The sequence below is a fragment of the Vulpes vulpes genome, chromosome 9 (genome assembly GCF_048418805.1).
Source record: "Vulpes vulpes isolate BD-2025 chromosome 9, VulVul3, whole genome shotgun sequence".
Lineage (NCBI taxonomy): Eukaryota > Metazoa > Chordata > Mammalia > Carnivora > Canidae > Vulpes > Vulpes vulpes.
The window spans coordinates 9,425,681-9,451,850 of NC_132788.1; the positions used below are offsets into that span (position 1 = coordinate 9,425,681).

A 26,170-nucleotide genomic window follows, 5' to 3' on the forward strand; every position below is an offset into this window, starting at 1 on the left:
GGACATTAGTGGAAAAACTGATGAAATATGAATAAAGTCTGTGGCTTAGTTAATAGTATTATATCAGTATTAATTGCTTAGTTTTGATAAATGTCCCCGTTATGTGAGATGTCAGTGTTGGGGGAAGCTGGTGAAGGGTATTCACAAACTGTATTATCTTTGCAACACTTGCAAACGTAAAATTATTTATAAACAGAAAGGTTTTTAAGGGCACCTGGGTAGCTCATTCAGTTAAGCGTGTAACTCTTGATCTCAGTTCAGGTCTTCTTTTTTTTTTTTCTAATTGAAGACTTTATTTATTTATTCATGAGAGACACAGAGAGAGAGGCAGAGACAGACATAGGCAGAAGGAAAAGTAGGCTCCCTGAGGGGAGCCTGATGTGGGACTCGATCCCAAGACCCCAGGACCATGACCTGAGCCAAAGGCAGATGCTCATCACTTATCCACCCAGGCGACCCTTAGCTCAGGTCTTGATCTCAGAGTCATGAGATCAGCTGTGTTCAGCTCCACACTGGGTGTGGAGACTACTTTAAAAAAAAAGAAAGAAAGAAAGAAAGAAAGAAAGAAAAAAAGAAAGAAAGAAAAAAAGAAAGAAAGAAAAGGAAAAGAAAGGTTTTTAAAAATAACAACACCACGGAAGAGAAAGGAGATGAGTGGCAGGCTAAAGTCCCTCAGGTCGAACCTTGGAGCCAGGGGGCAGGTGATGCAGCCTCCCAGAGGAAAGGACACCTCCCTTCCTGAGGTCAGAAGAAAGGGTTGGACATAGACACAAATAATTTCCTAATACCTTTGTCTGCAGAAATTTGAAATGGAAGCTTTTTTTCCTTCCAATAGTAAGGTAGTAAAATGGCAGGACAAAACAGGTAACTAAAAATAATTTATAGATGTAGGTGAAAAGTAAGTAAATGGTAGGTGGATAAAATGTAGACTGCAGACAGAAATGAGTGGCTGCCATTACACGGAGGGGAAAAGGCAGCAGCCCTGGACCATTCTCCAGCTTCAAAAAATTCAGCTCTGCAAGGATACTGAGAGCTGAAATCAGCCATCTAGAAAAGCCTCACTTTAGAACAGCAGGTAAATTACGGAGGATATTTCCAAGACTGCACTGAAATAATGGCAGGATGCTAAGAGGGAGAGTCATCAAGAGTGGAAGTGAGCAAAACCTGGAGAGAAGGCAGTTGCTTAGCGTGAGGAATAAATTGCACAAGACACTGCAGTCGCCGCCATCCTGTCAAATCCTTCCACTTCATTTCAGGAACAAGCAAGCGCAGGCCCTAGCAGAAGATTTCAACAGACCCCCGCTAGTATATTTATGTATTTAAAATTCTTTTTCATTGAAAGTATGAACAATCAACTTATCAGTAGCAAATCTTAACTTTAATACATTTTTTAACAGCAAAAAAATATACAGTGATCACTCATAATACTTGTCTCTAGCTCTCCATTTTTAGGAGGAAATATGTGCTTTTATCCTCAAAGGCAACACATGAAGTAATACAGATTGAATGATTTAAAATTAATATATATGAAGAAATATTATGGCATTATTGTGAAAAAAATAGTGGCCTTTTAGATCACAAGATTATGATTTAGGGGTAGCTGGCTGGCTCAGTCAGTAGAGCATGCAACTCTTGATCTCAGGGTGTGGAGCTTACTTAAAATTAATTAATTAATTAATTAAAATAAAATAAAATAAAATAAAATAAAAATGCATGGTGGTGCTTGGGTGGCTCAGTCAGTTAAGCATCTGAGTCCAACTCAGGGCTTAATCTCACAACCCTGAGATCATGACCTGAGCCAAAACCAAGAGTCGGATGCTTAGTTGACTGTGCACCCAGGAGCCCTCTGAATACTGTCTTAAAAAAAAAAATTATGATTTAAATCATCTTGGGAAATGTTGCATGCTCTTTTATAAACAGACATTCCCCCCAGTATATTACAACTAAATACCGGGTTAGGTTTCTTCCATTTCAAACTCCAACTCTGATTAATTTAAGCCAAAAAAGGACTTAATGGAAGGACAGTATGTGTGTTTAGGAATAGCTGACAGGGCAGGAACCAAGGCACCTTCCAGGTTCCAGGGAGAGGAACCAACAATGAGTACATCAAAGCCCTGACATTGGGTGAAACCAGCACCAAGTGTGCCTTCCGATCTGGTCATTCTGCTGAGAATTCAAAGTAGCGAGAGAGAGAGTCCTTTTGGTCAGTTTGGGGCATGGAGGAGAGCAGGGCATTATGATGAACAATTCCCCCAAACCACCCACATTGTGAATAAATAAATCTGCAAAGGGCTGATATGGCAAGAAAGGAAGACAGATAGAAAACTCACTACTTGCCATCTTCTTTCATGAGGCCATACCTCTGCCTGAACTGTTGCCTGGACTTGGAATGCTCCTTGCCCTGAACTGCCTCTAGTCTTCCAAACCACTGTGAATTCTTATTTTCCCCTTGAAACCCAGATAAAGTGGCCCGTTCTGAGAAGCCTGGCAGAGGAAATCACAATCTTTGTACCTCATACACACATCCTTTTTTTATTTTTCATACACACATCCTTTATTGAATTGTTCACATTATATTGTGACAATCTGTATCTGTTTGGGTTCTCTCCTATTAGACTGTAAATTTCTTGAGGACAGGAATAATGTCTTTTCATCTCTGCTGCCTCTGTGCCTAAAACAGTACTCATGATAAAGTAAGTGTTCAGCAAATGCTGGCCGAAATGAATGCAAACAGTAAACCACTATGTTTAGGAAAGAAAGAACGGAAGGAAGGAAGGAAGGAAGGAAGGAAGGAAGGAAGGAAGGGGAGAAGGAAGGAAGGAAAGAAGGGAGGAAGAAAGGAAGGAAAGAAAGAAAGAAAAGAAAGGAAGAAAGAAGGAAAGACAGACAAGACTTTGAGGAAGCTAAAGGAAAAATCTACGTAAACACAAAATAATTATCTGTTACCTTTGCAAATCTGCGTGATGTTTGAGAAAGCCTGGCAATATCTTCAAGATCCAGATAAGAAATGATACTCAGGAGCAAATTGTCTGAGAGCCGTTCAAGGAAGTCAAATTTACCTTCACATAAATTGAAGACATAGTCTAATACTCTTGCACCAAATATTAAGGCAATTTGAACTGTAATTCAAAGAAACCAACAAACCAACAAGGTTATCATGTGCGGTCAAGTAAAAACTATGATCTTTATCAGTAAAATGTGCTTTAGGGCATTCTTCCCAGGGGAGTGATGTTGGATTATGCCGAGTCATTCTCACCTTCACCAAGCGGCCTTTAGGACCAGTGACAAGCATCTGTGAGGCGTTGCTTTCCTAGTGCTGTCCCTGCCATGAGATCGGAACCTTTGAGGGACGCTCACTGTTTAACAGTGATGAACTACATCCCCTTGATCTCATCAGCACCAAATTCCAGTCCAGACAACTGACTTAACGAGCCTTAGCACCATCCTCACTGCCATCCCCAAACAGGCAAGGATGCTGGTCCATGTGGGTTTTCAACTACCCTCCCTCTTCCCAAATTGGTCTGAAATATATTAATATATCTTAGTTTTAGTTGATTTTTGTTCTCTTGTTATATACTATACCTCCACCAAATTTCCTTTTTTCTTCTCTGCCTTCTTTCATCTCTATCTTTACATAATGGGGAAAAAAATAGAAAGAGGAAAAGAAGAAAATAAGAGGATATTTCATGAAAACTGTGTTAAATTTTGCCTAATATTTTGTATACTTTTTCAGTTATTTCCAAATTAGGAAATAGTTCATAAAGAATCAACCCATATAATGGTCTGTCTAAATGCAAGAAAGCAATAGCTTATTGTTCAATGCAAGAAAGCAATAGCTTATTGCTTTTTTAACCCAGTTCCCTGAAAAAAAAAACAAGAAATGGCTAATAAATAGGAAAACACATTTGGAAGGATATTCAAATTTTAACAGTGGTGAAATCTGGTTGGCAAATTTCATTTTGTTCCTTTTGTTTATCTGCATTTTCTCATCTTTCTACAATAAACCTGTATTACCAGTGTAATTTTTTTAAAGGAGGGAAGGAAGGAAAGGAAGGAAGGAAGGAAGGATGGAAGGAAGGAAGGAAGGAAGGAAGGAAGGAAGGAAGGAAGGAAGGAAGGAGGAAGGAGAGAAGGAGAGAGGGAGGTAGGGAGGAAAGGAAGACCGATACCTCTTTATACAAGAGAGGAAGACAGCGTGATGATATAATAAGCATGTGGAGTCCAATGATCCCAAAGCTGGGGACTTTCTTGGTTTCTTGAAGCTCATTTTTTTCTCTTCTGACTCCGAAAGCACCACTATAACTAGCCTTTCTGGACACCTGTTCTTACAAAAGAGAGAGTTTTCTACAGGGACTAAATACCCAAGATTTGGGGACACCTTCCCTCCTCACTGTAGAACATTCTTTCTGGAGTAAGTGGGATGGTGTTGTCAGGAACACTGGGCTCCCTGTAGAAATCAGCAGAACTGTGATTCTACTGGTTGATGGGTATCTGATTTCAGAATGGATGTGAAGACCATGTTTATATAAAAGCTCTAATTGTGCAACTTAGAAGAGCCAGGTATATAAGATTTCTCTCCAAAACTGGTTAGTCCAGCATTCTAAAGGCATTAAGCATTTTTGTGGCTTCTGAATTCCAAGTGCTTCCAATTTAAAGCACTTCTAAAGTCCAAGGGCTTTCCAGAGTTGGAAAAATATGCCTGTCAAAAGTTCAACTCTAAAGGATAGATTTGGTGTGGAGAGCTCCTGGCCCACCAGCAGAAAAGCAGAGAAAGCAATACTTACTTATTGGAGGAAGAAAAAAAAAAGCCCTTAGTATAATAAAACATCCCTTAATATGATTGGAGATGTCTGTCCATTTTTAAAGGCCAGAAAACATGCTCAATGCATACTTGGATATACTTTATGAAGTCTCTACCAGTTAAGTCCTTAAAATTATAAAAAGCCATATACACTTAGGGATATAATGTGATGGTTTCAAACTGTATGAATATTGGAATTTTTAGAAAAATATTTTTGCTTTTTTGTATCTTTTTTAATGTAACCAATATTTATTTCTTTTGAAATAAGAAAAAATAAAGTTAAAACCACTGCCTTCATTTTGGACTATATGGCAACCAGTCTTCAAGATGGCGCTGCAGATTCTCTTCTCTGGGATTTATATTTCTGCATTTCCATCCCACACTGAATTAGGGCTGATCTATGTAACCAGAGGATATTGCATGAATGATATTCCAAGTCTTGGTCATAAAAGATGGTGGGGATTTTGCCTTGCTGCTGCCTCTTGGATCACTCACTCTGGGAGAAGCCAACTGCCATATGCTAACAATGCTCAGCAGCACTCTGGAGAGGTCCATGGGGAAAGAAATTGAAACTTCTTGCCTACAACCGCCACTTACTTGTCAGCCACGTCTATGAGTCAACATGGAATTGGAGCCTCAAACCCCAGTCAAGCCTCCAGATGACCGAGGTTCCATGCAACACTATATGTGACCCAACAACCGAGCTAGGCTACTCCCAAATTCCTGACCCTAAGAAACTGTTTGAATTAATAAGCATTTATTATTGTTTCAAGCCATTAAGTAATAAGGGTAACTTGTTACACAACAGTAGACAATAAGGATTTGAGTACCTCCAAGTGTTGTGGTGCTATAATGGAAATCCAAGATATGGGAGTATCTTTGAAATTGGAAAGTGTATGGAAAATTTGAATGAGTTTGAGGAGGGTGTTCAGTGCAAGGCTGAAGAGCTTTCAATAAATAGTATAATAAATAAATAGCTGTTGGGATGCCTGGGTGGCTCAGCGGTTGAGCATCTATCTTTGGCTCAGATGGTGATCCCGGGATCCTGGGAATGAATCCTGCATTAGGCTCCTGACAGGGAGCCTGCTTCTCCCTCTGCCTGTGTCTCTGCCTCTCCCTCTGTGTGTCTCATGAATAAATAAATAAAATCTTTAAAATAAATAAATAGCTGTTAGTAGAAACTTGAGGTACTCTGAGGAGGCTTTACAGGTAAGGGCTAAAAGGAAAGTGAAGAAAATATTATTACAAACCAGAGGATGGGAGAGCTTTGTCGTGGCGGAAACATTATTGCCTACTGAGATATGTGAAGTAAGAAATAGACTTAAGGGGGTATGATTCAGCTACACAGATTTCCAAGCAAGGTGTTGAACATGCTATCTGATGTCTTCTTGCTGCTTAAAGTAGAATGTGAGAGCAAAGAGAGAAGCTAAAGGAGGTTTCCTAAAAAGCTGCCAGGATCTAGTGGTTTTGAATATTCTTGCCTCCTCAGATGACAAAACAATGCTAAAATTAAGAAATGACTCTGAGGGGGCACTTGAGGGGCTCAGTGGTTGAGCGTCATCCTTTGACTCCGGTTGTGATCCCGAGGTCCTGGGATCAAGTCCCACACCGGGCTCATGGCAGGGAGCCTGCTTCTCCCTCTGCCTATGTCTCTGCCTTTCTCTGTGTCTCTCATGAATAAATAAATAAAATCTTAAAAAAGAAAAAGGAATGGCTCCTAGGTGCAGATCAAATCAGAACAATCTCAGGAGAACATGGTATGAAGATGAAGCTGAGGGAGTGACTGAGAAATGCTTTGTTAAGAATCATTCAGTGAAATTTTAGAGTTTCAAGAAAGCCAAAGGAGTCAAGAGCAGAAACTAAGTTAAGGAAGGGCTTATCTCAAAAAGTTGAGTGAGTGTGGCTTTGCTTCATGGAGTGAACCCCAACAAAAATAAGAGACGACACATGAAGTTTTCGAAGAGAATTCCATGAGAAACACCACCTGGCAGCTTGAACTGAAAGAGTCAGAGGCAGTGCAAAAGGAAAAAGACTTGAGACACTGAAACACTACAAGCAGGAAGTAGGCTGAGAAAACTAAATTTTCAAAGATGGGTTACCTTTTGTGGACCAGGAAGATGACTGACGACGGAACCAAGAGTCCAGGAGGTAATTCCAATGAAGAATTCTTGCCAGATCTTGAGCTCTCATCACGAACTGACAGCCCAGGGACACCTGGGTGGCTCAGTGGTTAAGTGTCTGCCTTCGTTCAGGTCATGATCCCCGGAGTCCTGGGATCGAGTACCGCATCAGGCTCCCCATGGGGAGTCTGCTTCTCCCTCTGCCTACGTCTTTGCCTCTCTCTCTGTGTCTCTCGTCAATAAAAAAATAAAATCTTAAAAAAAAAAAAAAAGACCTGATAACCCATGCCCTAATGGATTTGAGAATTTCTATGGACCAGTATATAGAGTGGTTGTCTCAAGCCGTTCCCACCATTACATGTCAGATGGAGAGGGACAGAAAACTGCTCTAATTCACAGGCTTCAGATCTAGAGGAGCTATCTCCGAGGAGCTACACTTGAGGCATTTTACCTGAAGGGCCCCATCCACCTATGGGCTTGATATATGTGATGAGATTCTGAACAACTAAGGATATACTGCAAGAAGAAAGAAATTTGCATAGAAGGGAGGAAGAGAATTCCAGAAGCAATGATGAAGACAGAAATGGCAGTAAACACGGGCAAATCTAAACAAGTACTACTGTATAAAACATGTTCGAAATAACCAACTGGCAGAGTTGTCAAACAAGGCAAAGCCAAATCAAAACGCCACTCAACAATTACAATATAAGGTAGAGGCTTAGAATGTAAAGATTCTAAGGCCCTTGATATTCAAGAGGCACAGAGAAATACTGATAAATATTAGCTTTTCATAAGTCAAGTTCAACTAAACGTGTTAAAATGTTAAGGGACAGCATCAAGGAACAGAGGGAGGAAGGAAGAGAAAGAGAAAGGAAGAAAAAATGTATAAGGATAACTCCCAAAATAGTTGCTCTGTAATCAGTTGATTAGTTCACAGCTGAATGAAATAGAAAACTCATTTTAAGGTGACAACAAATAGAGGTTTATTTTTCCCTCACGCAGTTAAGAGTCTGGAGATGGACAGCAAAGGCTGGGGCAGGTGGCACCTGGGTGGCTCGGTTCGTTAAGCCTCTGCCTTTGGTCATGATAGGGGAGTCCTGGGATAGAGCCCCACGTTGGGATCCCTGCTCAGGGGGGAGCCTGCTTCTCCCTCTCCCTCTGCCACTCCCCCCAGCTTGTTCTCTCTCTAAATAAATAAATTTTAAAAATCTTTTTTAAAAATAAAAAAAAATTTTAAACAAGGCTGGTGCAGGAGCCCCATTATGTCATTAATGTCCATGGGTCCTTTTATCTTTCTGTTCCACATTCTTAGGATGTGGCTGTCACTCTCAGGGTCACTCTAAGATTGTCTTTATGCCCTAGGCATCGTAATCATGGTCCAGCAAGTAAAAGAGGTAAGGCAAGTAAGAAAAACGTGCATGGAAGCTGGGGATGCCTCATTGGCTCAGTCAGTAAAGCATGAGACTCTTGATCTCTGGATTGTGAGTTCAAGCTCCACATTGGGCATAGAGCTAACTTTTAAAAATAAATAATTAATCAATTAATTACAAAATATATATTTTTAAAATGTGCATGAAAGCTAAGTCCATGAAAGCTAAGTCTGCACCTTCTGTGAAGCTCTATGAAACAACTTCAGCTCACAACTTACTGAGCAAAATGGGGTCCCATGGCCATGTTTTCATGGTATGGAGGGAAATGTAGGCTTTTGTCTAATGGGGAAAAAAATGGAGTAAAGAAAACAAAACAGAAAGGAGAAAACTGAAATGAAACAAAAAAGCAAAGAGCAGGATTAAACGAAAGCACAAAACAGGATGATGAAAATTAATAGGTGTATTAGTAATCACAATTCATGTAAATGAACTAATCATTCCAGGTTTTTTTAAGACTTTATGTATTTATTCATGAGAGAGAGAGACAGAGACATAGGCAGAGGGAGAAGCAGGCTCCTTGTGGGGAGCCTGGTGCAGGACTCAATCCCAGGACCCTGGAATCTGGACCTGAACCAAAGGCAGATGCACAACCGCTGAGCCACCCAGGCATCCCTAATCATTCCAGTTAAAAGACTGGAATAACACATGCAAGCACACACACATAATTCTGGCTATACTATTTATAAGAGACATACTTAAAAATAAATGATAAGGAAAAGTAAAACTAATAGAATGGGAAAATATGGACAAATTCAAACCAAAAGAAAGCTGATAGAGTTCTATTACCAGACAAAACATACGTTAGTAAATCTCTCCACTGGAGGTAAGGAGGAACCACGAAGGAATAATTCCCCAGGATGATTTAATACTTCTGAACTAGTATACCCCTGGGGTACTGGGAGGGGCAGTCGGTTATGCATCAGGCTCTTGGTTTTGGCTCAGGTCACAATCTTAGGGTCTTAGATCAAGCCCCTTGTGGGGGTCCAAGAGCAGCTAAAGTTTCTCCCTGTCCTTCTGCCCTCCCTGCAAACTCTCTCTCTCAAATAAATAAATAAATCTTAAAAAAAAAAAAAACTCGTATACTCCTAACAAAACACACAGAACAAACACTGATAGAATTATGAAGAAAAAATTAATAACCCTCCACTGTAGTGGGAAATTTCTTCTATCAATACTTGATGCATCACACAGAAGTGAAATTATAAAATATTTGAGTAACAGTATTAAAAAGAGTTATTCAATTGGACATTGCTATAGAAAGACAAAGATCAAATATTAGTTAGCTATTGACCCAAATTAAAGGGGGATGCCTGGGTGGCTCAGCAGTTTGGCGCCTGCCTTCGGCCCAGGGCGTGGTCCTAGAGGCCCAGGATGGAGTCCCGCATTGGGCTCCCTGCATGGAGCCTGCTTCTCCCTCTGCCTCTCTCTCTCATTGTGTCTCTCATGAATAAATAAATAAAATATTTTTTAAAAAAATTGGTTACCTCCCTAAATTAGAAGAAAATATAAAGATAAGAGCAAATATTAATAAGATATAAAAGAAACAATGGAGGTGATCAGGAAACCAAAAGATTGATTTTTTAAAAAATTAATAAAATAGATAAACTGCCAAGAATAAACAAGAAAAAAAAAAAGCACAAAAGCATAACTCAGTCCTATCAGGAATAAAAAAAAAAAAACGAATATACTACAATAATTGAGAAAAATTATTATACTAACTTAAAATCAGACCCATTAGACAACCCTTCAGAAGCACATAAGTTATCAGTACTGACTCAAGAAGAAAAGGAAAATCTGAGAGACTAACAGTAAATAAATTGAACCCACTGATTGGATTAAAAAGGAAAACCTCAAGAAAAGCTTCAGATCTACACTGCTTTACAGGTGAACCTTAAACTCTCAGAGAACAGACAATCCATATCTCACATAATTTGTTCCAAATAATAGAAACAGAAGGAAATCCCCAACTCAAATTACGAGGTTGCTCAAACTCGCAATGATGGGAGGCAAAAGAAAGTTGCATATGAAAAATCACTTAGGAACATACGTGGCACAAAGTCTAAATAAAATGTTAGGAAGAAGTTGAATCTATCAACAAACCAAAAGTATAGATAAATTGTGACCAGTAGAGTTAATCCCAGGATAATCCAAGGATGGAGTAACTTTGGAAGACTATTTAATATAGTTCACCATATTAACAAATAAGGGAAAAAATGATCATCTCAAAAATATAGGAAAATTATTTCATATAATTCTAATACCTACTTATGAATAAAAAGTCTTAGAAAATAAATTTAAAAGGGAACTTTTTAAACCTGAAATAGGCTAGTTACCAGAAGCCTAATAGTAGTAGCAATAATAGTAACAATAACAAGGTGCCTGTCTCAAAAAGTAGAGTGTATGACCCGGGGTCTCAGGATTGTGAGTTCAGGCCCCATGTTGGGTGCAGAGCTTATTTAAATAATAATGATAATAGTAACAGTAACATGAATTTGTACAGTATCCAATATTAGCCAGGTATAGCTCTAATATATATGTACATACATACACATGCACATATAGTACATATGTATCATACATATAATCATTTCGTCCTCACAATAACTCTATGAGATGAGTACTATTATGATTTCCCTCTTAAAGAAAGAAAGATGAGAAATAGAGAGGGGAAGTGGCTTGTCCACGGTCACACAGTGAGAAAGGTCACATAGTGAGAACAAGGATTGAACCAAGCAGTGTGCTCCACTGTGCATCTCCTAACCATGATGTTGTATGGCCTTTCATGTCAGGCATGATTAGAATGCCCACTCTCATCACCGTTTCTATTCAGCATTGTTCTAGAGGTCAAATATAAGTAAATAAAAGGTATAAAAATGCATTGGAGTTAGAAAGCAAGGACAAACTATCAATATTGCAGATGATCTAAATAACACACAAAAGTCAAGAAATCCCACCCACTGAAAAATGATCAGCATCACTTTTCTACATACCAGCAACAATTAATTCAAAGCGATGATTTTAACATGCTTTTGTCTTTTGGCCCAGTAATCTCACAAACATACATTGTCTAAATATGAAATGACCCATGCACAAGGTTATTCATTTTGGCATTACTTATATTATCACAAAATTGGAAAGAACCCAAATTTTCATCACTGGGATTCTGGTGCGTTCACACAAATACTATGTAGCTGTGAGAAAAAAAGGAGGGGGAAGAGAGGATGGGGAGGGGGAAAGAGTAGGGGAAGTAGAGGAAGAAAAAGAGGAGGAAGATCTCTAAAGGCAAAGTGATCTCCAGGCTGTCTGGTGGAAAAGTAAGGTGTTAAACAGTAGGGATAGAATGCTATATATATATGAATTTGTTCATATCAGCAGAGAATCACTGAAAGGGGGGATCCCTGGGTGGCACAGCGGTTTAGCACCTGCCTTTGGCCCAGGGCACGATCCTGGAGACCCGGGATCGAATCCCACATCGGGCTCCCAGTGCATGGAGCCTGCTTCTCCCTCTGCCTATGTCTCTGCCTCTCTCTCTCTCTCTCACTGTGACTATCATAAATAAATAAATAATTAAAAAATTAAAAAAAAAAAGAATCACTGAAAGGGTACCTAACAAATACAACTATGTCTTTTTTTTTTAAGATTTTATTTATTTATGAGAGACACACAGAGAGAGAGTGGTAGAGACACAGATAGAGGGAGAAGCAGACTCCCCATGGGGAGCCCAATGCGGGACTCCATCCCAGGACCCTGGGATCATGACCTGAGCCAAAGGCAGATGCTCAACCACTGAGCCGCCCAGGTGCCCCAACAAGTGGTTAACCTAGGGCAAGAGAAGGAGAGGGTGGAACAGACAGAGATAAAACCAAGTCTCTGAATGTACATTGTTTTATAGTTTTGACTTTGCAAACACATGCATGCAAGTTTTCTATCATCTTAAGATAGAATTTTAATCTTTATAACTTAGAATTAGGGGCACCTGGATAGCTCAGTCAAATATCCAACTCATGATTTTGGCTCAGGTCATGATCTCAGGGTTGTGAGATCGAGCCCTGATTTGGGCTCTGCATTTGACATCAAGCCTGCTTGGGATTCTCTCTCTCACCCTCTGTCCTTCCCTTACCACTCCCTTTAAAAAAATTTTAAAAAGGGGATCCCTGGGTGGCGCAGCGGTTTGGCGCCTGCCTTTGGCCCAGGGCACGATCCTGGAGACCCGGGATCGAATCCCACGTCGGGCTCCCGGTGCATGGAGCCTGCTTCTCCCTCTGCCTATGTCTCTGCCTCTCTCTCTCTCTCTCTCTCTCTGTGACTATCATAAATAATAAATAAATAAATCTTTAAAAAAAATTTTTTTAAAAAAGGGCAGCCTGGGTGGTTCAGTGGTTTAGCGCCGCCTTCAGCCCTGGGTGTGATTCAGGAGACCTGGGATCGAGTCATACACTCTGGCTCCCTGCATGGAGCCTGCTTCTCCCTCTGCCTCTGTGTGTGTGTGTGTGTGTGTGTGTGTGTGTGTGTGTGTGTGTCTCGGGAATAAATAAAGTCTTTAAAAAAATTTTTTTTAAAAAAGGTAATATATCCTCATGAAATCAGAGTAGGGAAAGATCTCTCAAACAAAACCCAAGTATATAAGCCATATATTAAAAGATTGACAAATCTGAACTACATTAAAATTATAAACTTCTATATAGGAAAAACATATAAACAAGGTGAAAAGTTAAACCAAAAATTTAGTGAAATCTCTATAGCACATTTAACTAAAAAGTTGGTACTCAAAATATGCATATAAAAAAATCTCTACAGGGGCAGCCCCTGTGGCCCAGGGGTTTAGCGCCGCCATCAGCCTGGGGCGTGGTCCTGGGAACCCAGGATCGAGTCCCACATCGGGCTCCGTGCATGGAGCCTACTTCTCCCTCTGCCTGTGTCTCTGCCTCTTTCTCTCTATGTCTGTCATGACTGAATAAATAAAATCTTAAAAAAAAAAAAAATCTCTACAATCAGAGCAGCCCGGGGGGCTCAGCGGTTTGGCGCCGCCTTTGGCCCAGGGCCTGATCCTGGAGACTCGGGATCGAATCCCAAGTCGGGCTCCCGGTGCGTGGAGCCTGCTTCTCTCTCTGCCTGTGTCCCTGCCTCTGTGTGTGTGTGTCTCTCATTCATAAAAAAATAAAGTCCTTTAAAAAAAAAAGTCTCTACAATCAATACAAAAAAGGATAACAAAAAAAGAAGAAATAGGCAAAGAAGTCAATTAGCAATTCTCAAGAGAGAAGATCCAAATGGTTAATAAATATAAGAAAAGATATTTAACCTCATTTATAATCAGGGAATTTACTCACCCAGTTTGGCAAAAATTAGTATGTATCTCTGATTACAGAAAATGGTGAGAATATAAGGAAATAACATCTCTCATAAAATGCCAAGGAGGGTATAAATTAATTTCATTTCCTTGGAGGGCATATTATTAATCCCTGGTAAAGCTGAAGAGGTCCATATCCTACAACTCAATAAATACACTTCTACACACCCAACGCACACGTTGCACAGGGATAAATGAAGATTTATTGCTGCAAAATAGTGGAAACCACCTAGCCACCCTCAGTAAGGGAGATGTTTGAATAAACTATGATTTATAATAGAATACCAGGCAGCCCTGGTGGCTCAGCAGTTTAGTGCCACCTTCAGCGCAGGGCCTGATCCTGGAGACCTGGGATCAAGTCCTACATCGGGCTCCCTGCATGGAGCCTGCATCTCCCTCTACCTGTGTCTCTGCCTCTTTCTCTCTTTCTCTCTCTCTCTCTCTCTGTCTCTCATGAATAAATAAATAAATAAATAAATAAATAAATAAATAATCTTCAAAATAAAAAAATAATAATAGAATACCATTAGCCACTGAAACGAATGAACTACATAATCAACATGAATAAATCTCAAAAACATTGTTAAATAATAAAGCACAGTTAGAGGGATGCCTAGGTAGCTCAGCAGTTGAGCTTCTGCCTTTGGCTCAGGGGGTGATCCCAGGGTCCTGGGATGGAGTCCCTCATCAGGCTCCCTGGGAGCCTGCTTCTCCCTCTGTCTGTGTCTCTGCCTCTCTCTCTGTGTCTCTCATGAATAAATAAATAAAATATTTCTTAAAAATAAAAAATAAAAATAAAGCGAAGTTGGAAATAATATATTAGGACACCATTTATGTAAAATTTTAAACATACAAAAATAGTATATATTATGTATGTATTTGTAACTATGTAAAATAGTATGCCCTTGGAAATAATATTAACTTTAGCACAGTTAGTTGAAGGGAATGGAGGGAAAATAGGAGAGGGGTAGAAATATGACTATGTATGTAACATTTTTATGTTTTTAAAGATATTTAATAAATATGGTATTCACTGCAGCAGCATGTATAATGAACCCGGGATGATGAAGTGGAGATTAATATGGCCCTGAGATAGGATGACAACAAAATTAAAACCATTTGGAGTATCTGATTCTTTGATCACATGTTATCAGCTAGAAATCAAGAAAAAGTAACCAAAAAATCCCCAACTACCTGGAAATTAAACAAAATGTTTCTAAGTAGTCTATGGGTTGAAGAAGAAATCAAAATAGAACTCAGGAAATATTTTAAACTGAAGGAGAATCAAGAAACAACTTATCAAAACCTGCAAAGCTACACTTAAAGAAAATTTAGGGGAAAAATAGCTGAAAATGATGATTTAAGCCTCTATCTCAAGAACCTAAGAAAAGAACAACAAATAAGACCTCAAGGAAATAGTAGGAAGGAAATAAAACAGGTAAGAACAGAAATCAATTAAAAAAACCAAATAAATAAATAAAAATAGAGAAAATTAACAGAGCTAAAAGATCTAAGAAAAAAATAATAAAATGAGGGACACCTGGGTGGCTCAGTGGTGGAGCATCTGCCTTTGGCTCAGGGCACGATCCCACAGTACCTGGATCAAATCTTGCATTGGGCTCCCTGGGGGAGCCTGCTTCTCCCTCTGCCTATGTCTCTGCCTCTCTCTATATCTCTCATGAATAAATAAATAAAATATTAAAATAATAATAATAATAATAATAATAATAAATAAACCTCTAGCAAGGGATCATGAAAAAAAGGGAGAAAGCACAAATTACCGTTCAATGAAGGAAAAAGAGAACAGCACTACAGACACTACAGACATCAAAAGAAGAGGATATTGTGAGCAAGGTACACCAACATATTTGATAATTTGGATAAAATGAAGTAAAGTGACAAATGTTAACATCTTTTGTTAGTGGTGTTTGGTATAATATTATCTTCTTTTTTGTGCACTTAGGATATTTCTGAATTTTAAAGCTTTTAAAAAACAAGGTATAGAACACAACATATAAGATTCTTCTTTTTGTGTTAACGTATTTTGTATATATGCATAGACCATTCCTTGAAGGATATACAAGAAAACTGTTAACGATGATTGTCATAGGAACTGGGGACATGGGGCCAAAGGGAAACTTACATTTATTCTAAAACCTCTTGAAACTGATTTAATTTTTGTATTACTATTTGTATATATATGTATTCATTTTTTTAATCTCAGAAAATTAGTTTATAAAAAAATGATAAAATAAAAGAAGAGTCTTGCTGAGATCTGCCTTCCCTGCTCTGTAGCCTAGAGCCAGGCTCCCATGCTTCCTCAAAGTGCTTCTGCCTCCAACACTCTCCCACACCACCTCTACCCACAGGGCCCTACTCCAGGTCGGCAGAAACTTAGAAATCCAGCCTGAAGTCAAGGAGCAAATAATTTGAGAGAGCAAAGAGAAGGAGGGCAGTACACTAAGAGGTGCTGGGTAGGCCTGAGAAAATAAAGTCCCAGGACAAAGGCTGGGATTCAGGCTAAGTGATGAAAGGACCCAGAGAAAATGGATCATGGATCCAGGGCATAGAGCTGGTGCAGGTTTGGGAATAAGATAAGGACAATTGTTTCCCACTCTCTTATTTCAGGGATACCAATATTCCTAAGATCTAGAACTCAGGCCAATATCTTAGGATTATTAGTATTGATTAGTATTATCAACTTTCCATTTAGTCCCCCACTTCAAACATGCAGTCCCATATTCCTCATAAATCATCTAAATGTCCAAGAGAATTTCAATTCTTTGACATCTAAACTCTATCACCCATGTTTCCCTTTACAGGCAGTAGCAGAAATAAAAAAGCTTTTGTCATTTAGTTCAGCAGATATGGTTGTCTGGTTTTATCACAGGGATTTTTGTGGATTGGCCTAAATACTTAACCACCACTATAACTCATTCGAAGATCAAAGTAACCAACTTTAAAGTGGACATAAGTTGGAAAACAACTTATTTTTAGGTTGGATTCAACCTCAACTCCTGAATCAGCACTTTCAATTGAGTTTTAGATAGGCATATTTTTGCCTTAAATTAAATTTTAACAAATATTTCCAATAGCTAATTTCTTTTTTTTTTAAGATTTTATTTATTTATTCATGAGAGACACAGGCAGTGGGAGAAGCAGGCTCCATGCAGGGAGCCCGAAGTGGGACTCGATCCCAGGTCTCCAAGATCACGCCCTGGGCCGAAGGCAGGTGCTAAACAACTGAGCCACCCAGCGATCTCACCAATAGCTAATTTCCTGGTCATTCCTATTTCTGTAACTTAGGGGGAAAAAAATCCAAAGATGTTTCTTCAGATTTATAAAGGTCTCAGAGGAAAAAAAATTCAAACTTCACAGACAAGTGGACAAAGAATACAAACAGGCAAATTACAGAAAGGATATAAATGGTAATTAAACATGACAGGATGCTCAACTTACTAGTTATCAGGAAAATGCTAATTAAATATGACACTATTTTCACCGTCTAACTGGAAAATATGAAAAAGAATAGTAATATCTAATTAGTGATGGCAAAGGTGCAAGAAAACCATATCCTGTTGGATGGAGTCTAATTAATACAGCAGTTTTTTGGAGGGCAGTTTGTAAGGACAGTGAAGTAACTGGCATTTTATGTAAAGTTTGGATTACTCAAAGTTAAAATACGGTGACATGAACATATTAATGAAATCTCATTTTATGAATAAATGTTGAAATAATGTAAATTGCCCAATTTAAAATTCTTTCAAAACTAGCATAATTATGAAGGTCGAATAAATTATAGATGGCATTTGTGCTGTATCCCATGACAGTGATACTCAAACTAGCTAACAGAAATACCAAAGCTGGTCAAGGTAGCCCTGAACTACAGATTCAATAATAAAACAAAATGCTTAAAATAAAATATGCCATTAAAATGAATAGTGTACATTTCTTTGGTCTTAGTAATTCCATGATGAGGAATCTGTGTTACTAGTATTTTCACATAAGTGTACAAGGATAAATATGCCCCACAATGTGCCCAAAAGCTTTTGAAAATGCCCATCAACTAAGGATTGTATGTTTCTACAACGAAACACCACCCAGTCTTGGAAAAGGGAGAGGTACTTCTTTATGTATGCTAACAGAAAAATGTTCACAAGGTAGTAAGTGCAAAAGCAAATTAAAGAATTAAAGATTCTGTTTCTGTAAACAAACACAATCCCAAACAGAATTTAAACACACAAGAAGCTATTTATAGTGGTTATCTCTGGGGAATGGAGTTTGGAGGAAGAGAGAAGGAATTTTCACTTAAAAATTTTTTATTGAAAAAAAAATTGTTTTTTTATTGGGCAGCCCTGGTGGCACAGCGGTTTAGCGCCGCCTTCAGCCCAGGGCTTGATCCTAGAGACTCGGGATCGAGTCCCACATCAGGCTCCCTGCATGGAGCCTGCTTTTCCCTCTGCCTGCGTCTCTGCCTCTCTCTCTCTCTGTGTCTCTCATGAATAAATAAATAAAATCTTTAAAAAAAAAATTTTTTTAATGGGGGGGTTGGGTGGCTCAGTTGGTTAAGCTTCTGCCTTTAGCTCAAGTCATGATCCCTGGGGTCCTGGGATCAAGCCCACATCAGGCTCTGCTCAGTGGAGGGCCTGAGTCTCCCTCTCCCTCTGCTTGCCACTCTGCCTACTTGTGCTTTCTCTCTGTCAAATAAAATCTTCAAAACAAATTGTTTTAATTCTTTTTTTAATAGCAACTTGTTATGTGTTAGGTAAATTCTAAGCTTTTCATTCAACTACTCCTCATAAGGACCCCATAAGCAAAATGCTGTTATTATTCCCATTATCAGCAGTTGAGGAAACTGATCCAAAGACACTATATTAGAGGCGCCTGGCTGGGTTGGTCGGTGGAGCATGCAGTGGCTCCTGATCTTGGGCTTGTGAGTTCAACCCCATGTGGAGTGTAGAGATTACTTTAAAAAATTTATTTATTAAATAATTTATTTTTTTAATCTCTTTAATCTTTTAAAAAAAAGATTTATTAAAAAAAAAAAGACTAAATCATTTGCCCAAGGTCACATATGTAGTGCATTTGAAGCCAAGACTTGAATTGAAATCATCTGTATTAAGCAACACTCAACTGCCTGCTAATAGTTTTCTATGTATGTAAGTATGAATGACTTTTTAAATAAACATATGAATTTTGTCTTTTAAAAATACAAATCTAGTGCCCTGGCTGGCTCAGTCAGTGGAGTCCCTGACTCTTGATCTCCACGTTGTGACTCTCAGCCCCATACTCTCCGAGTAGAGAGATTACTTTACAAAATAAAAAAAAATAATATGCAAATCTGGGGGGGGGGAATACAGCAATGTTTTTGATTTTGCAATTTATTTATTTTTTTAATTTTTTTATTTATGATAGTCACAGAGAGAGAGAGAGAGAGAGAGGCAGAGACACAGCCAGAAGGAGTAGCAGGCTCCATGCACCAGGAGCCCGACATGGGATTCGATCCCGGGTCTCCAGGATCGCGCCCTGGGCCAAAGGCAGGCGCCAAACCGCTGCGCCACCCAGGGATCCCTGATTTTGCAATTTAGATCGTGACACATATCACTGTGGTAGGCAGAAAAATGCCTCTGCCAAAGATGCCTCATATCCTAATCTCCAGAAGCTACATATATGACCTTATGTTATGTTGGCTTTTGCAGGTGTGATGAATGATCTTGAGATTGGGAGATCACTGGATTAACTGGGTGGGCCCAATGTAATTACAAGGGTCCTCAGGAAGGAAAGGCAAGAGAAGTAGAGTCAGAGAAGGAGATGTGCCCACTGAAGCAGTATCAGAGCAAGAAGGATTGCACAGGCCATCATGGGCTTTGAAGATGGAGGAAGAGGCCAGAAGCCAAGGAATGCAGGCACCTCTAAAGCTGGAAGCTCCACTAGAGCCTTCAAACAGAATGTAGTCCTACCAACACCTTGAATTTAGCCAGACAAGACTTCTTAATCCAGAAATAAGATAACAAATTGTCATTATTTGAGCTACTACATTTGTAGTAGTTTGTTACAGGAGCAATAGGAAACTACTACAATCTTTTTTTTTTTTTTTTTTAAAGATTTAGGGGATCCCTGGGTGGCTCAGCAGTTTGGCGCCTGCCTTCGGCCCAGGGTGGGGTCCTAGAATCCCAGGATCGAGTCCCACATCGGGCTCCCTGCATGGAATCTGCTTCTCCCTCTGCCTCTTTCTTGCTCTCTTTCTCTCTCTCTCTCTGTCTCTCTCATAAATAAATAAATAAAATATTTTTAAAAAGATTTTATTTGAGAGAGAGCACAGCTAGAGAGATAGAAAGAGAGTGTGCACACACAAGTGGTGGGGGGGGCAGGACAGAGGGAGAGGGAGAAGCAGACTCCTCGCTGAGGAGGGACCCCAATGCAGGGCTTGATCCCAGGACCCTGGACCCAGAACCTGAGCCGAAGGCAGATGCCTAACCGACTGGGCCACCCAGGTGCCCCACCACTACAATCATGAATTACTTATTTAGTAATGATACACTCTGTTTACAAGATTACAGGAATTCCTCTATGGAAAGTATGTATTTTGCTATGAGCTGAACTGTGTCTTCCCAACCTCCCCCAAATCCATATGCTGAAGTCTTAGACCCCATAACCTCAGTGTGTGACCACACTGGGAAAAGGATCTTTCTTTCTTTCTTTCTTTCTTTCTTTCTTTCTTTCTTTCTTTCTTTCCTTCTTTCTTTCTTCCTTCCTTCCGTCCATCCGTTCTTTCTTTCTTTCTTTCTTTCTTTCTTTCTTTCTTTCTTTCTTTTTCTCTTTCTTTCTTTTGGTTGGCTCCATGCCCAATGTGTGCCTTGAACTCATGATCCTGAGATCAAGAGTTGCTCTACCAACTGAGGCAGCCAGTTGCCCTCCAGGAGAAAGGGCCTTTAACAGGGTGATTAGGTTAAATTGGTCATATGAGCAGGCTCTAACCCAATCTGACTGGTATTCTTAAAAGAAAAGGAAATTTGGACACACGGAGAGACATCAGAGGTGTGCACATGCACACACAGAGGACAGGCCCTGTGAGGACACTGTGGGGTAGCCATCCACAAGCCAAAGAGAGAGGTCTCTGAAGTAACCAACCTTGCCAGCACCTGGGTCCTGAACTAGCCTTCAGAACTGTGAGAAGATGCTTTCCTGGAATTTTAGTCATCCAGTCTGTAGTATTTTGTCATGGCAGCCCGAGCACACTCGTGCAGATTTATACGAAGTATTTCCCTAGTGCTACTTATAACTACCCAAGTATAAAAATACTAGTAAGTTCTAAAATTTACTCCTTGTGCTCTCATATGAATTTAGAGTCGCAAAAATATAGTTTGAGCACAGTGGTTTTATCGGTGTTATTTAAGCAATGCTCCTTTGTCAGAAAATGTATTTTCATTCATTTTAACAAAGATATAGAAAGATATACTAAGTGCTACCATGTACCTGACCTTGAATATGGAATAATTAATAAGATGTGGTCTCTAAGCTTGCAAAAACCATTTTTAAAAGTATCAGTCTGGGGGATGCCTTGGTGGCTCAGAAGTTGAGTGTCTGCCTTTGGCCCAGGACGTGATGCTGGCGTCCTGGGATAAAGTCCCACATTGGGCTCCCTGCAAGAAGCCTGCTTCTCCCTCTGCCTGTGTCTCTGCCTCTCTCTCTCTCTCTCTCTCTCTCAATGTCTATCATGAATAAATAAATAAATAAATCTTTAAAAAAATAAAAAAGTGAACAAATAACATAGACTATATTGTGTGGTGATAGATGTTATGGGAAATCCAGTCTTCCAGGGTAAGGAGGGAGGTGGTGATTTTTTATACGGTGGTCAGGGAAACACCCTCTAATAGGGCAGTCTCGGCAGAGACCTGAATGAAGAGCAAATCATGGAAAAATATATTCTTAACAAACGGAATAGCAAGTGCAAAGGCCTTGAGGTGGAAGCATGCTTGGTCTGTGCAAAAGAAACACCAGGGAGGCCAGTATGCCTGAAGCAGAGTGGGCAAGAGGGGAGCGACTGAAGATCACTACGAGACTTGGATTTTTACCCTATATGAGGCAGGATGTCACTGAAGGGCTTGAAGCAGAGAAGTAATGTGACCTGATATGTTTTGAAGGGCTGATTCTGACTGCTGTGATGAGAACACGCTATTGTGGGGCAAGGGTAGGAAAAGCGAGACCAGTTAGAAGGCTAATTCAACAGTCTGGGACAGAAGTGGTTGCTAGTTGGACCAGAGTTGGAAATGGTGAGAAGTGTTCCGTATTAGTTATCTACTGTTGCGTTGTAACAAATGATTCCCAGTTTTACTGGCTTTAAACAACAAACATTCGGTATCTCACAGTTTCTCGGGTTCAGGAATGTGGGAATGGGTGGTTCTGGCTCAGGATCTGTCTCTCCTGAGGTCTAGTCAGAACATTATGTAGGTCTGCATCAACTGAGGCCTTGACAGTGGCTCTAGGGTCCACATCCAAGAAAGCTCATGCATATGGCGGCTGACAGAAGGCCTCAGTTCCTCATCACATGGGCCTCTCCCCAGGACTGTCTCGAGACACAGCAGCAGGCTTCCCCCAGAGCAAGTGATGAGAGGAAGGGGGAAAGGAGAAAAGTCAGACGTTGTAGTGTCATGTATAACCCAACCTCAGAAGTGATACACCATCCTTTCTGCCAGATTGTATTTGTCACACACACTGACCGAGGGGAGGGGTTACACAAGAGTGGGGACGTCGGGAGGCGGGCATCTTGAGGAACCAAGATGGTTCAGAGGCTGCGAACCACAGTTCAGATTCTGGTTTTGTTGCTGGATTACATCTAGCATGTGAAAGAAAGAAAGGAACCAAGGATAACTGTAGGATTTGGAGCCTTTTTTTTATTATTATTTTATTGCAGGAGGGAAGATCAGGAGCTATTTTTGAACATGTTACATTTGAGAGCCTATTAGAAATAACTCAAGTGGAGATGTCAAGGGAGCAGCCAGATAAATATCTGAGTGTGGAGTTTCTGGGGAGATGGGCCGGCTGGAGTTATCAATTTGGGACTTGTAAGTACATGGTGCCATTTAAAGCCCGAGCCCGGATCCAGTCCCCTAGACAAGAGAACAGGCACAAGAGCTAACCCCTGGCCCCCCAACGTTTAGATTTGGAGACAAGAGGAGGAGCCAGCAAAGCTAGAAGGTGGGAAGGGACCAGTGAGGCAGGAAGAGAAGCAAGAGTGAGGTGCTCCAGAAGCCAAGGGAAGGAAACATCCCCTCCACCTTAGTGCTGTTGAGAGGTCAAGAGGAACACGGTTCCAGTCCTCTGCCAGGCCTGCCACCAAGGGTGACCCAGACTCTAGGGACCTACCGCCAGCACGTACCATCTTAGTAAGAGAGGTCATTCGGATGAGAAAAGCTTTGGGGGGATCTTGGGAATATGCTAAGGAGGGAATGGGAAAAATCAAACCCAAACATCAATACTTAACAACAGCAAATAATGATGGCGAGCTGACTATGCATTGTGTGTGAGGCTCTAAATGCTGTTCATGCGTCAGGTCAGCGAATGCCCAGGCGGCCACATGGAATAGCTCTTTTACCTCAGCTACGAGGAGGAAGTGGGCTCACAGAGGGAGTCTGGGTCAGCCTGTGGCCACACAGCTGGGTGGAGGCAGCAGAGCTTCAAACCCTGGCCACTGACCCCTGAGCCCCTCTCTGCGCCCCACGCACACCTCTTCTGCTGCAGAGAGGCCTTCTGAGGGATTCCTTAAGGACTAAGGGGATGAAGGGGGCCAAACAACATCGTTGTCTGGAGTATTCCCTTCTGCTGGGGCCCCCGATGCTATAGGAAGTCTCAAAAAGTGAAACACAGGAGCCTTTGAGCTCACCAGGTGATTAATTCAGTAACTCGGTGCTACTCCGGAGCGAGGGGCCACCAGACAGTCCTGAGACTGCAGCTGTCAGACTGCAGTTCTACAAGTCCCACTATATTGCCTGTTTTCCCAGGATCAGGAACCCCACAAGTCTTATCCCGAAGCCACTGCTGGCCCACCCCCGCCCCTATATCCTAGCAGGGGGCACCGGTGTGGGGGTGTCTGGGGCAAGCAAGACACTTAAAACACAAGCAGTGCCAATGCCCCTCGCCAGGTTTTGGTGGAAATCAACCAGAAATCACATGGTGTGTCAATGAGTGTTTATCACTTATTAGACATGAGCTTTACAATGCTTAGAAAGTAAAATGGACCCTAACATGTAAATGAAATGTGTAGCAGTTCATTTTTTTAAGACTTTATTTATTTTAAAGATTTTATTTATTTATTCATGAGAGACACAGAGAGAGAGACACACACACAGACAGAGGGAGAAGCAGGCTCCATGCAGGGAGCCTGATGTGGGACTCGATCCTGGACCCTGGGATCAGGCCCTGAGCCAAAGGCAGACGCTCAATCGCTGAGCCACCCAGGCATCTCAAGATGTTATTTTTAAATAATGCCTACACCCAATGTGGGACTCGAACTCACAACCCTGAGATCAAGAGTCACCCATTCCACTGACTGAGCCAGCCAGGTGCCCGGATAGCAGTTTACTTTATAACTGTGAAGAAACATGTCTATTTTACAATTAAATTAGTGAGGAGTGCTTTGACTGATTGTTATTCACCAAGAAATGGACAGTCTTTTCCCAACACAGTTCTTTTTAAACCACTAATGCATTTTATAAATACTCGCTATAAAGAGGTTAGCAAAATAAGATGTATGCAGTATCAGGAATTGCAGGCAATCAATCCAGACTCAACTTTTTAAAGAAACAAAAAAAAAACAAAACCTACTCTCTGCCTAAAAACAAAACAAACAAAAAACAAAAAAAAAAAAACCCTATTACATGCTATAATTTAAATAATAGAATGTTTTTTAAGAGTGTTGATTATCAAAGTCCATGCAGAACACCCAGAATGTGTCTTTAAGAATAAGATTTATATTGGGACGCCTGGGTGGCTCAGTGGTTGAGCATCTGCCTTCAGCTCAGGGCGTGATCCTGGAGTCCTGGGATCGAGTCCCGCATCGGGCTCCCTGCATGGAGCCTGCTTCTCCCTCTGCCTATGTCTCTGCCTCTCTCTGTGTGTCTCTCATGAATAAATAAATAAAATCTTTTAAAAAAAAAAGAAGAAGAAGATTTATATACTTGATTTTTTGACTCTTAGTGCCCAGTCCTGGCAATGTCCATAGTTAGCTCTGGAACTCCAGAAAGTTATATCCATTCTGAGCCTCATTTGTGAAATAGGGATAACACTGGTTATTTCACAAGGATATTGTAACAGTAAAAAGAGAATGCACATGTAAAAGTATTTGCTATTAACTCCTAATAAAATAAAAATCTCTAAAACAGCTTCTACTTTTAAATTTTTGTACTTAAGGTAAATAATTAAGGAATTTAGTTAAAGGGAATCCTTTTAAGAAATACCTACTGAAGTAGTTTAGCATAAAATGATCTAACAAGTGAAATTTGCTTCCAACTAATCCAGGGGTACAGTGACTTTGTGTAGAGATTTTGGCCACATTTTGAGTATCATTGAAGCCAGGTTATAGGTACATGGGAGTTTGTTAAAAAAAAGTTTGCTTTTTATTTAGAATTTTCATATTGTGAAAGCAAAAAGCACAGGGAAACTGGAGAGCAATTTGTCTTTAGCCTACATGCTGATTAAGATTCTTCTTAAAAAAAAAAAAATTCTTCTGAAGCAAACCTTGATACTAAAAAGAAATAGTAGGAATTTAAAAAAAAATTTTTTATTTGAAAAAGAGAAAGAGAAAGAGAGAACATGAGGGAGGAAGGGTAGAAGGAGGGGGGAGAAGCAGGCTTCCCGCTAAGCAGGGAACCTGACCCTGGACCCTGAGATCACAACCTGAGCCTCAGGCAGACGCCCAACTGACTGAGCCATCCAGGCACCTGAGGAATGGTAGCAATTTTAAATGACTGCCAAAATGCATAAGAGTTCAAGGATTTGATAATTTGATTACATTTTCAAATAACCTTTTATTTTTAACTAGGGGATCCCTGGGTGGCTCAGCAGTTTGGCGCCTGCCTTCAGTCCAGGGCGTGATCTGGAGTCCTGGAATCAAGTCCCATGTCGGGCTTCCTGCATGGAGCCTGCTTCTCCTCTGTCTGTGTTTCTGCCTCTCTCTATATATCTGTGTCTCTCATGAATAAATAAATAAAATCTTTTTAAAAACATTTATTTTTAACTAAAGGAAACCCATTTTCATGAAATATTATAGGAAAAAATTATATTTATGCAATTTAAGATTATTAATGGAATTGACATATTAACCTGAAATCTTAAACAGTGGAAGATTTTTCCCAAGAGAAATTTCGGGATATGTTAACTATCTTCGGTCTTTAGGTACATAATTACATATCAATATTTCAAACAATGATATGCTGGATATTTCTGGACAAAATCTATCAGTAATTAAAGAGAA

At 40.2% G+C, this 26,170-nt stretch overlaps 1 protein-coding gene across 1 annotated transcript in view; it reads right to left on the reverse strand.

The window, feature by feature from the left end:
- FBXO36 (F-box protein 36) overlaps positions 1–26,170 on the reverse strand; it is a 100,129-nt gene that overhangs the window by 15,739 nt on the left and 58,220 nt on the right. The window contains exon 3 of the mRNA XM_072719317.1: positions 2,947–3,119. Within this exon, the coding sequence (XP_072575418.1) occupies positions 2,947–3,119 (173 nt within the window). The remainder of the gene's footprint in view (positions 1–2,946; positions 3,120–26,170) is intronic.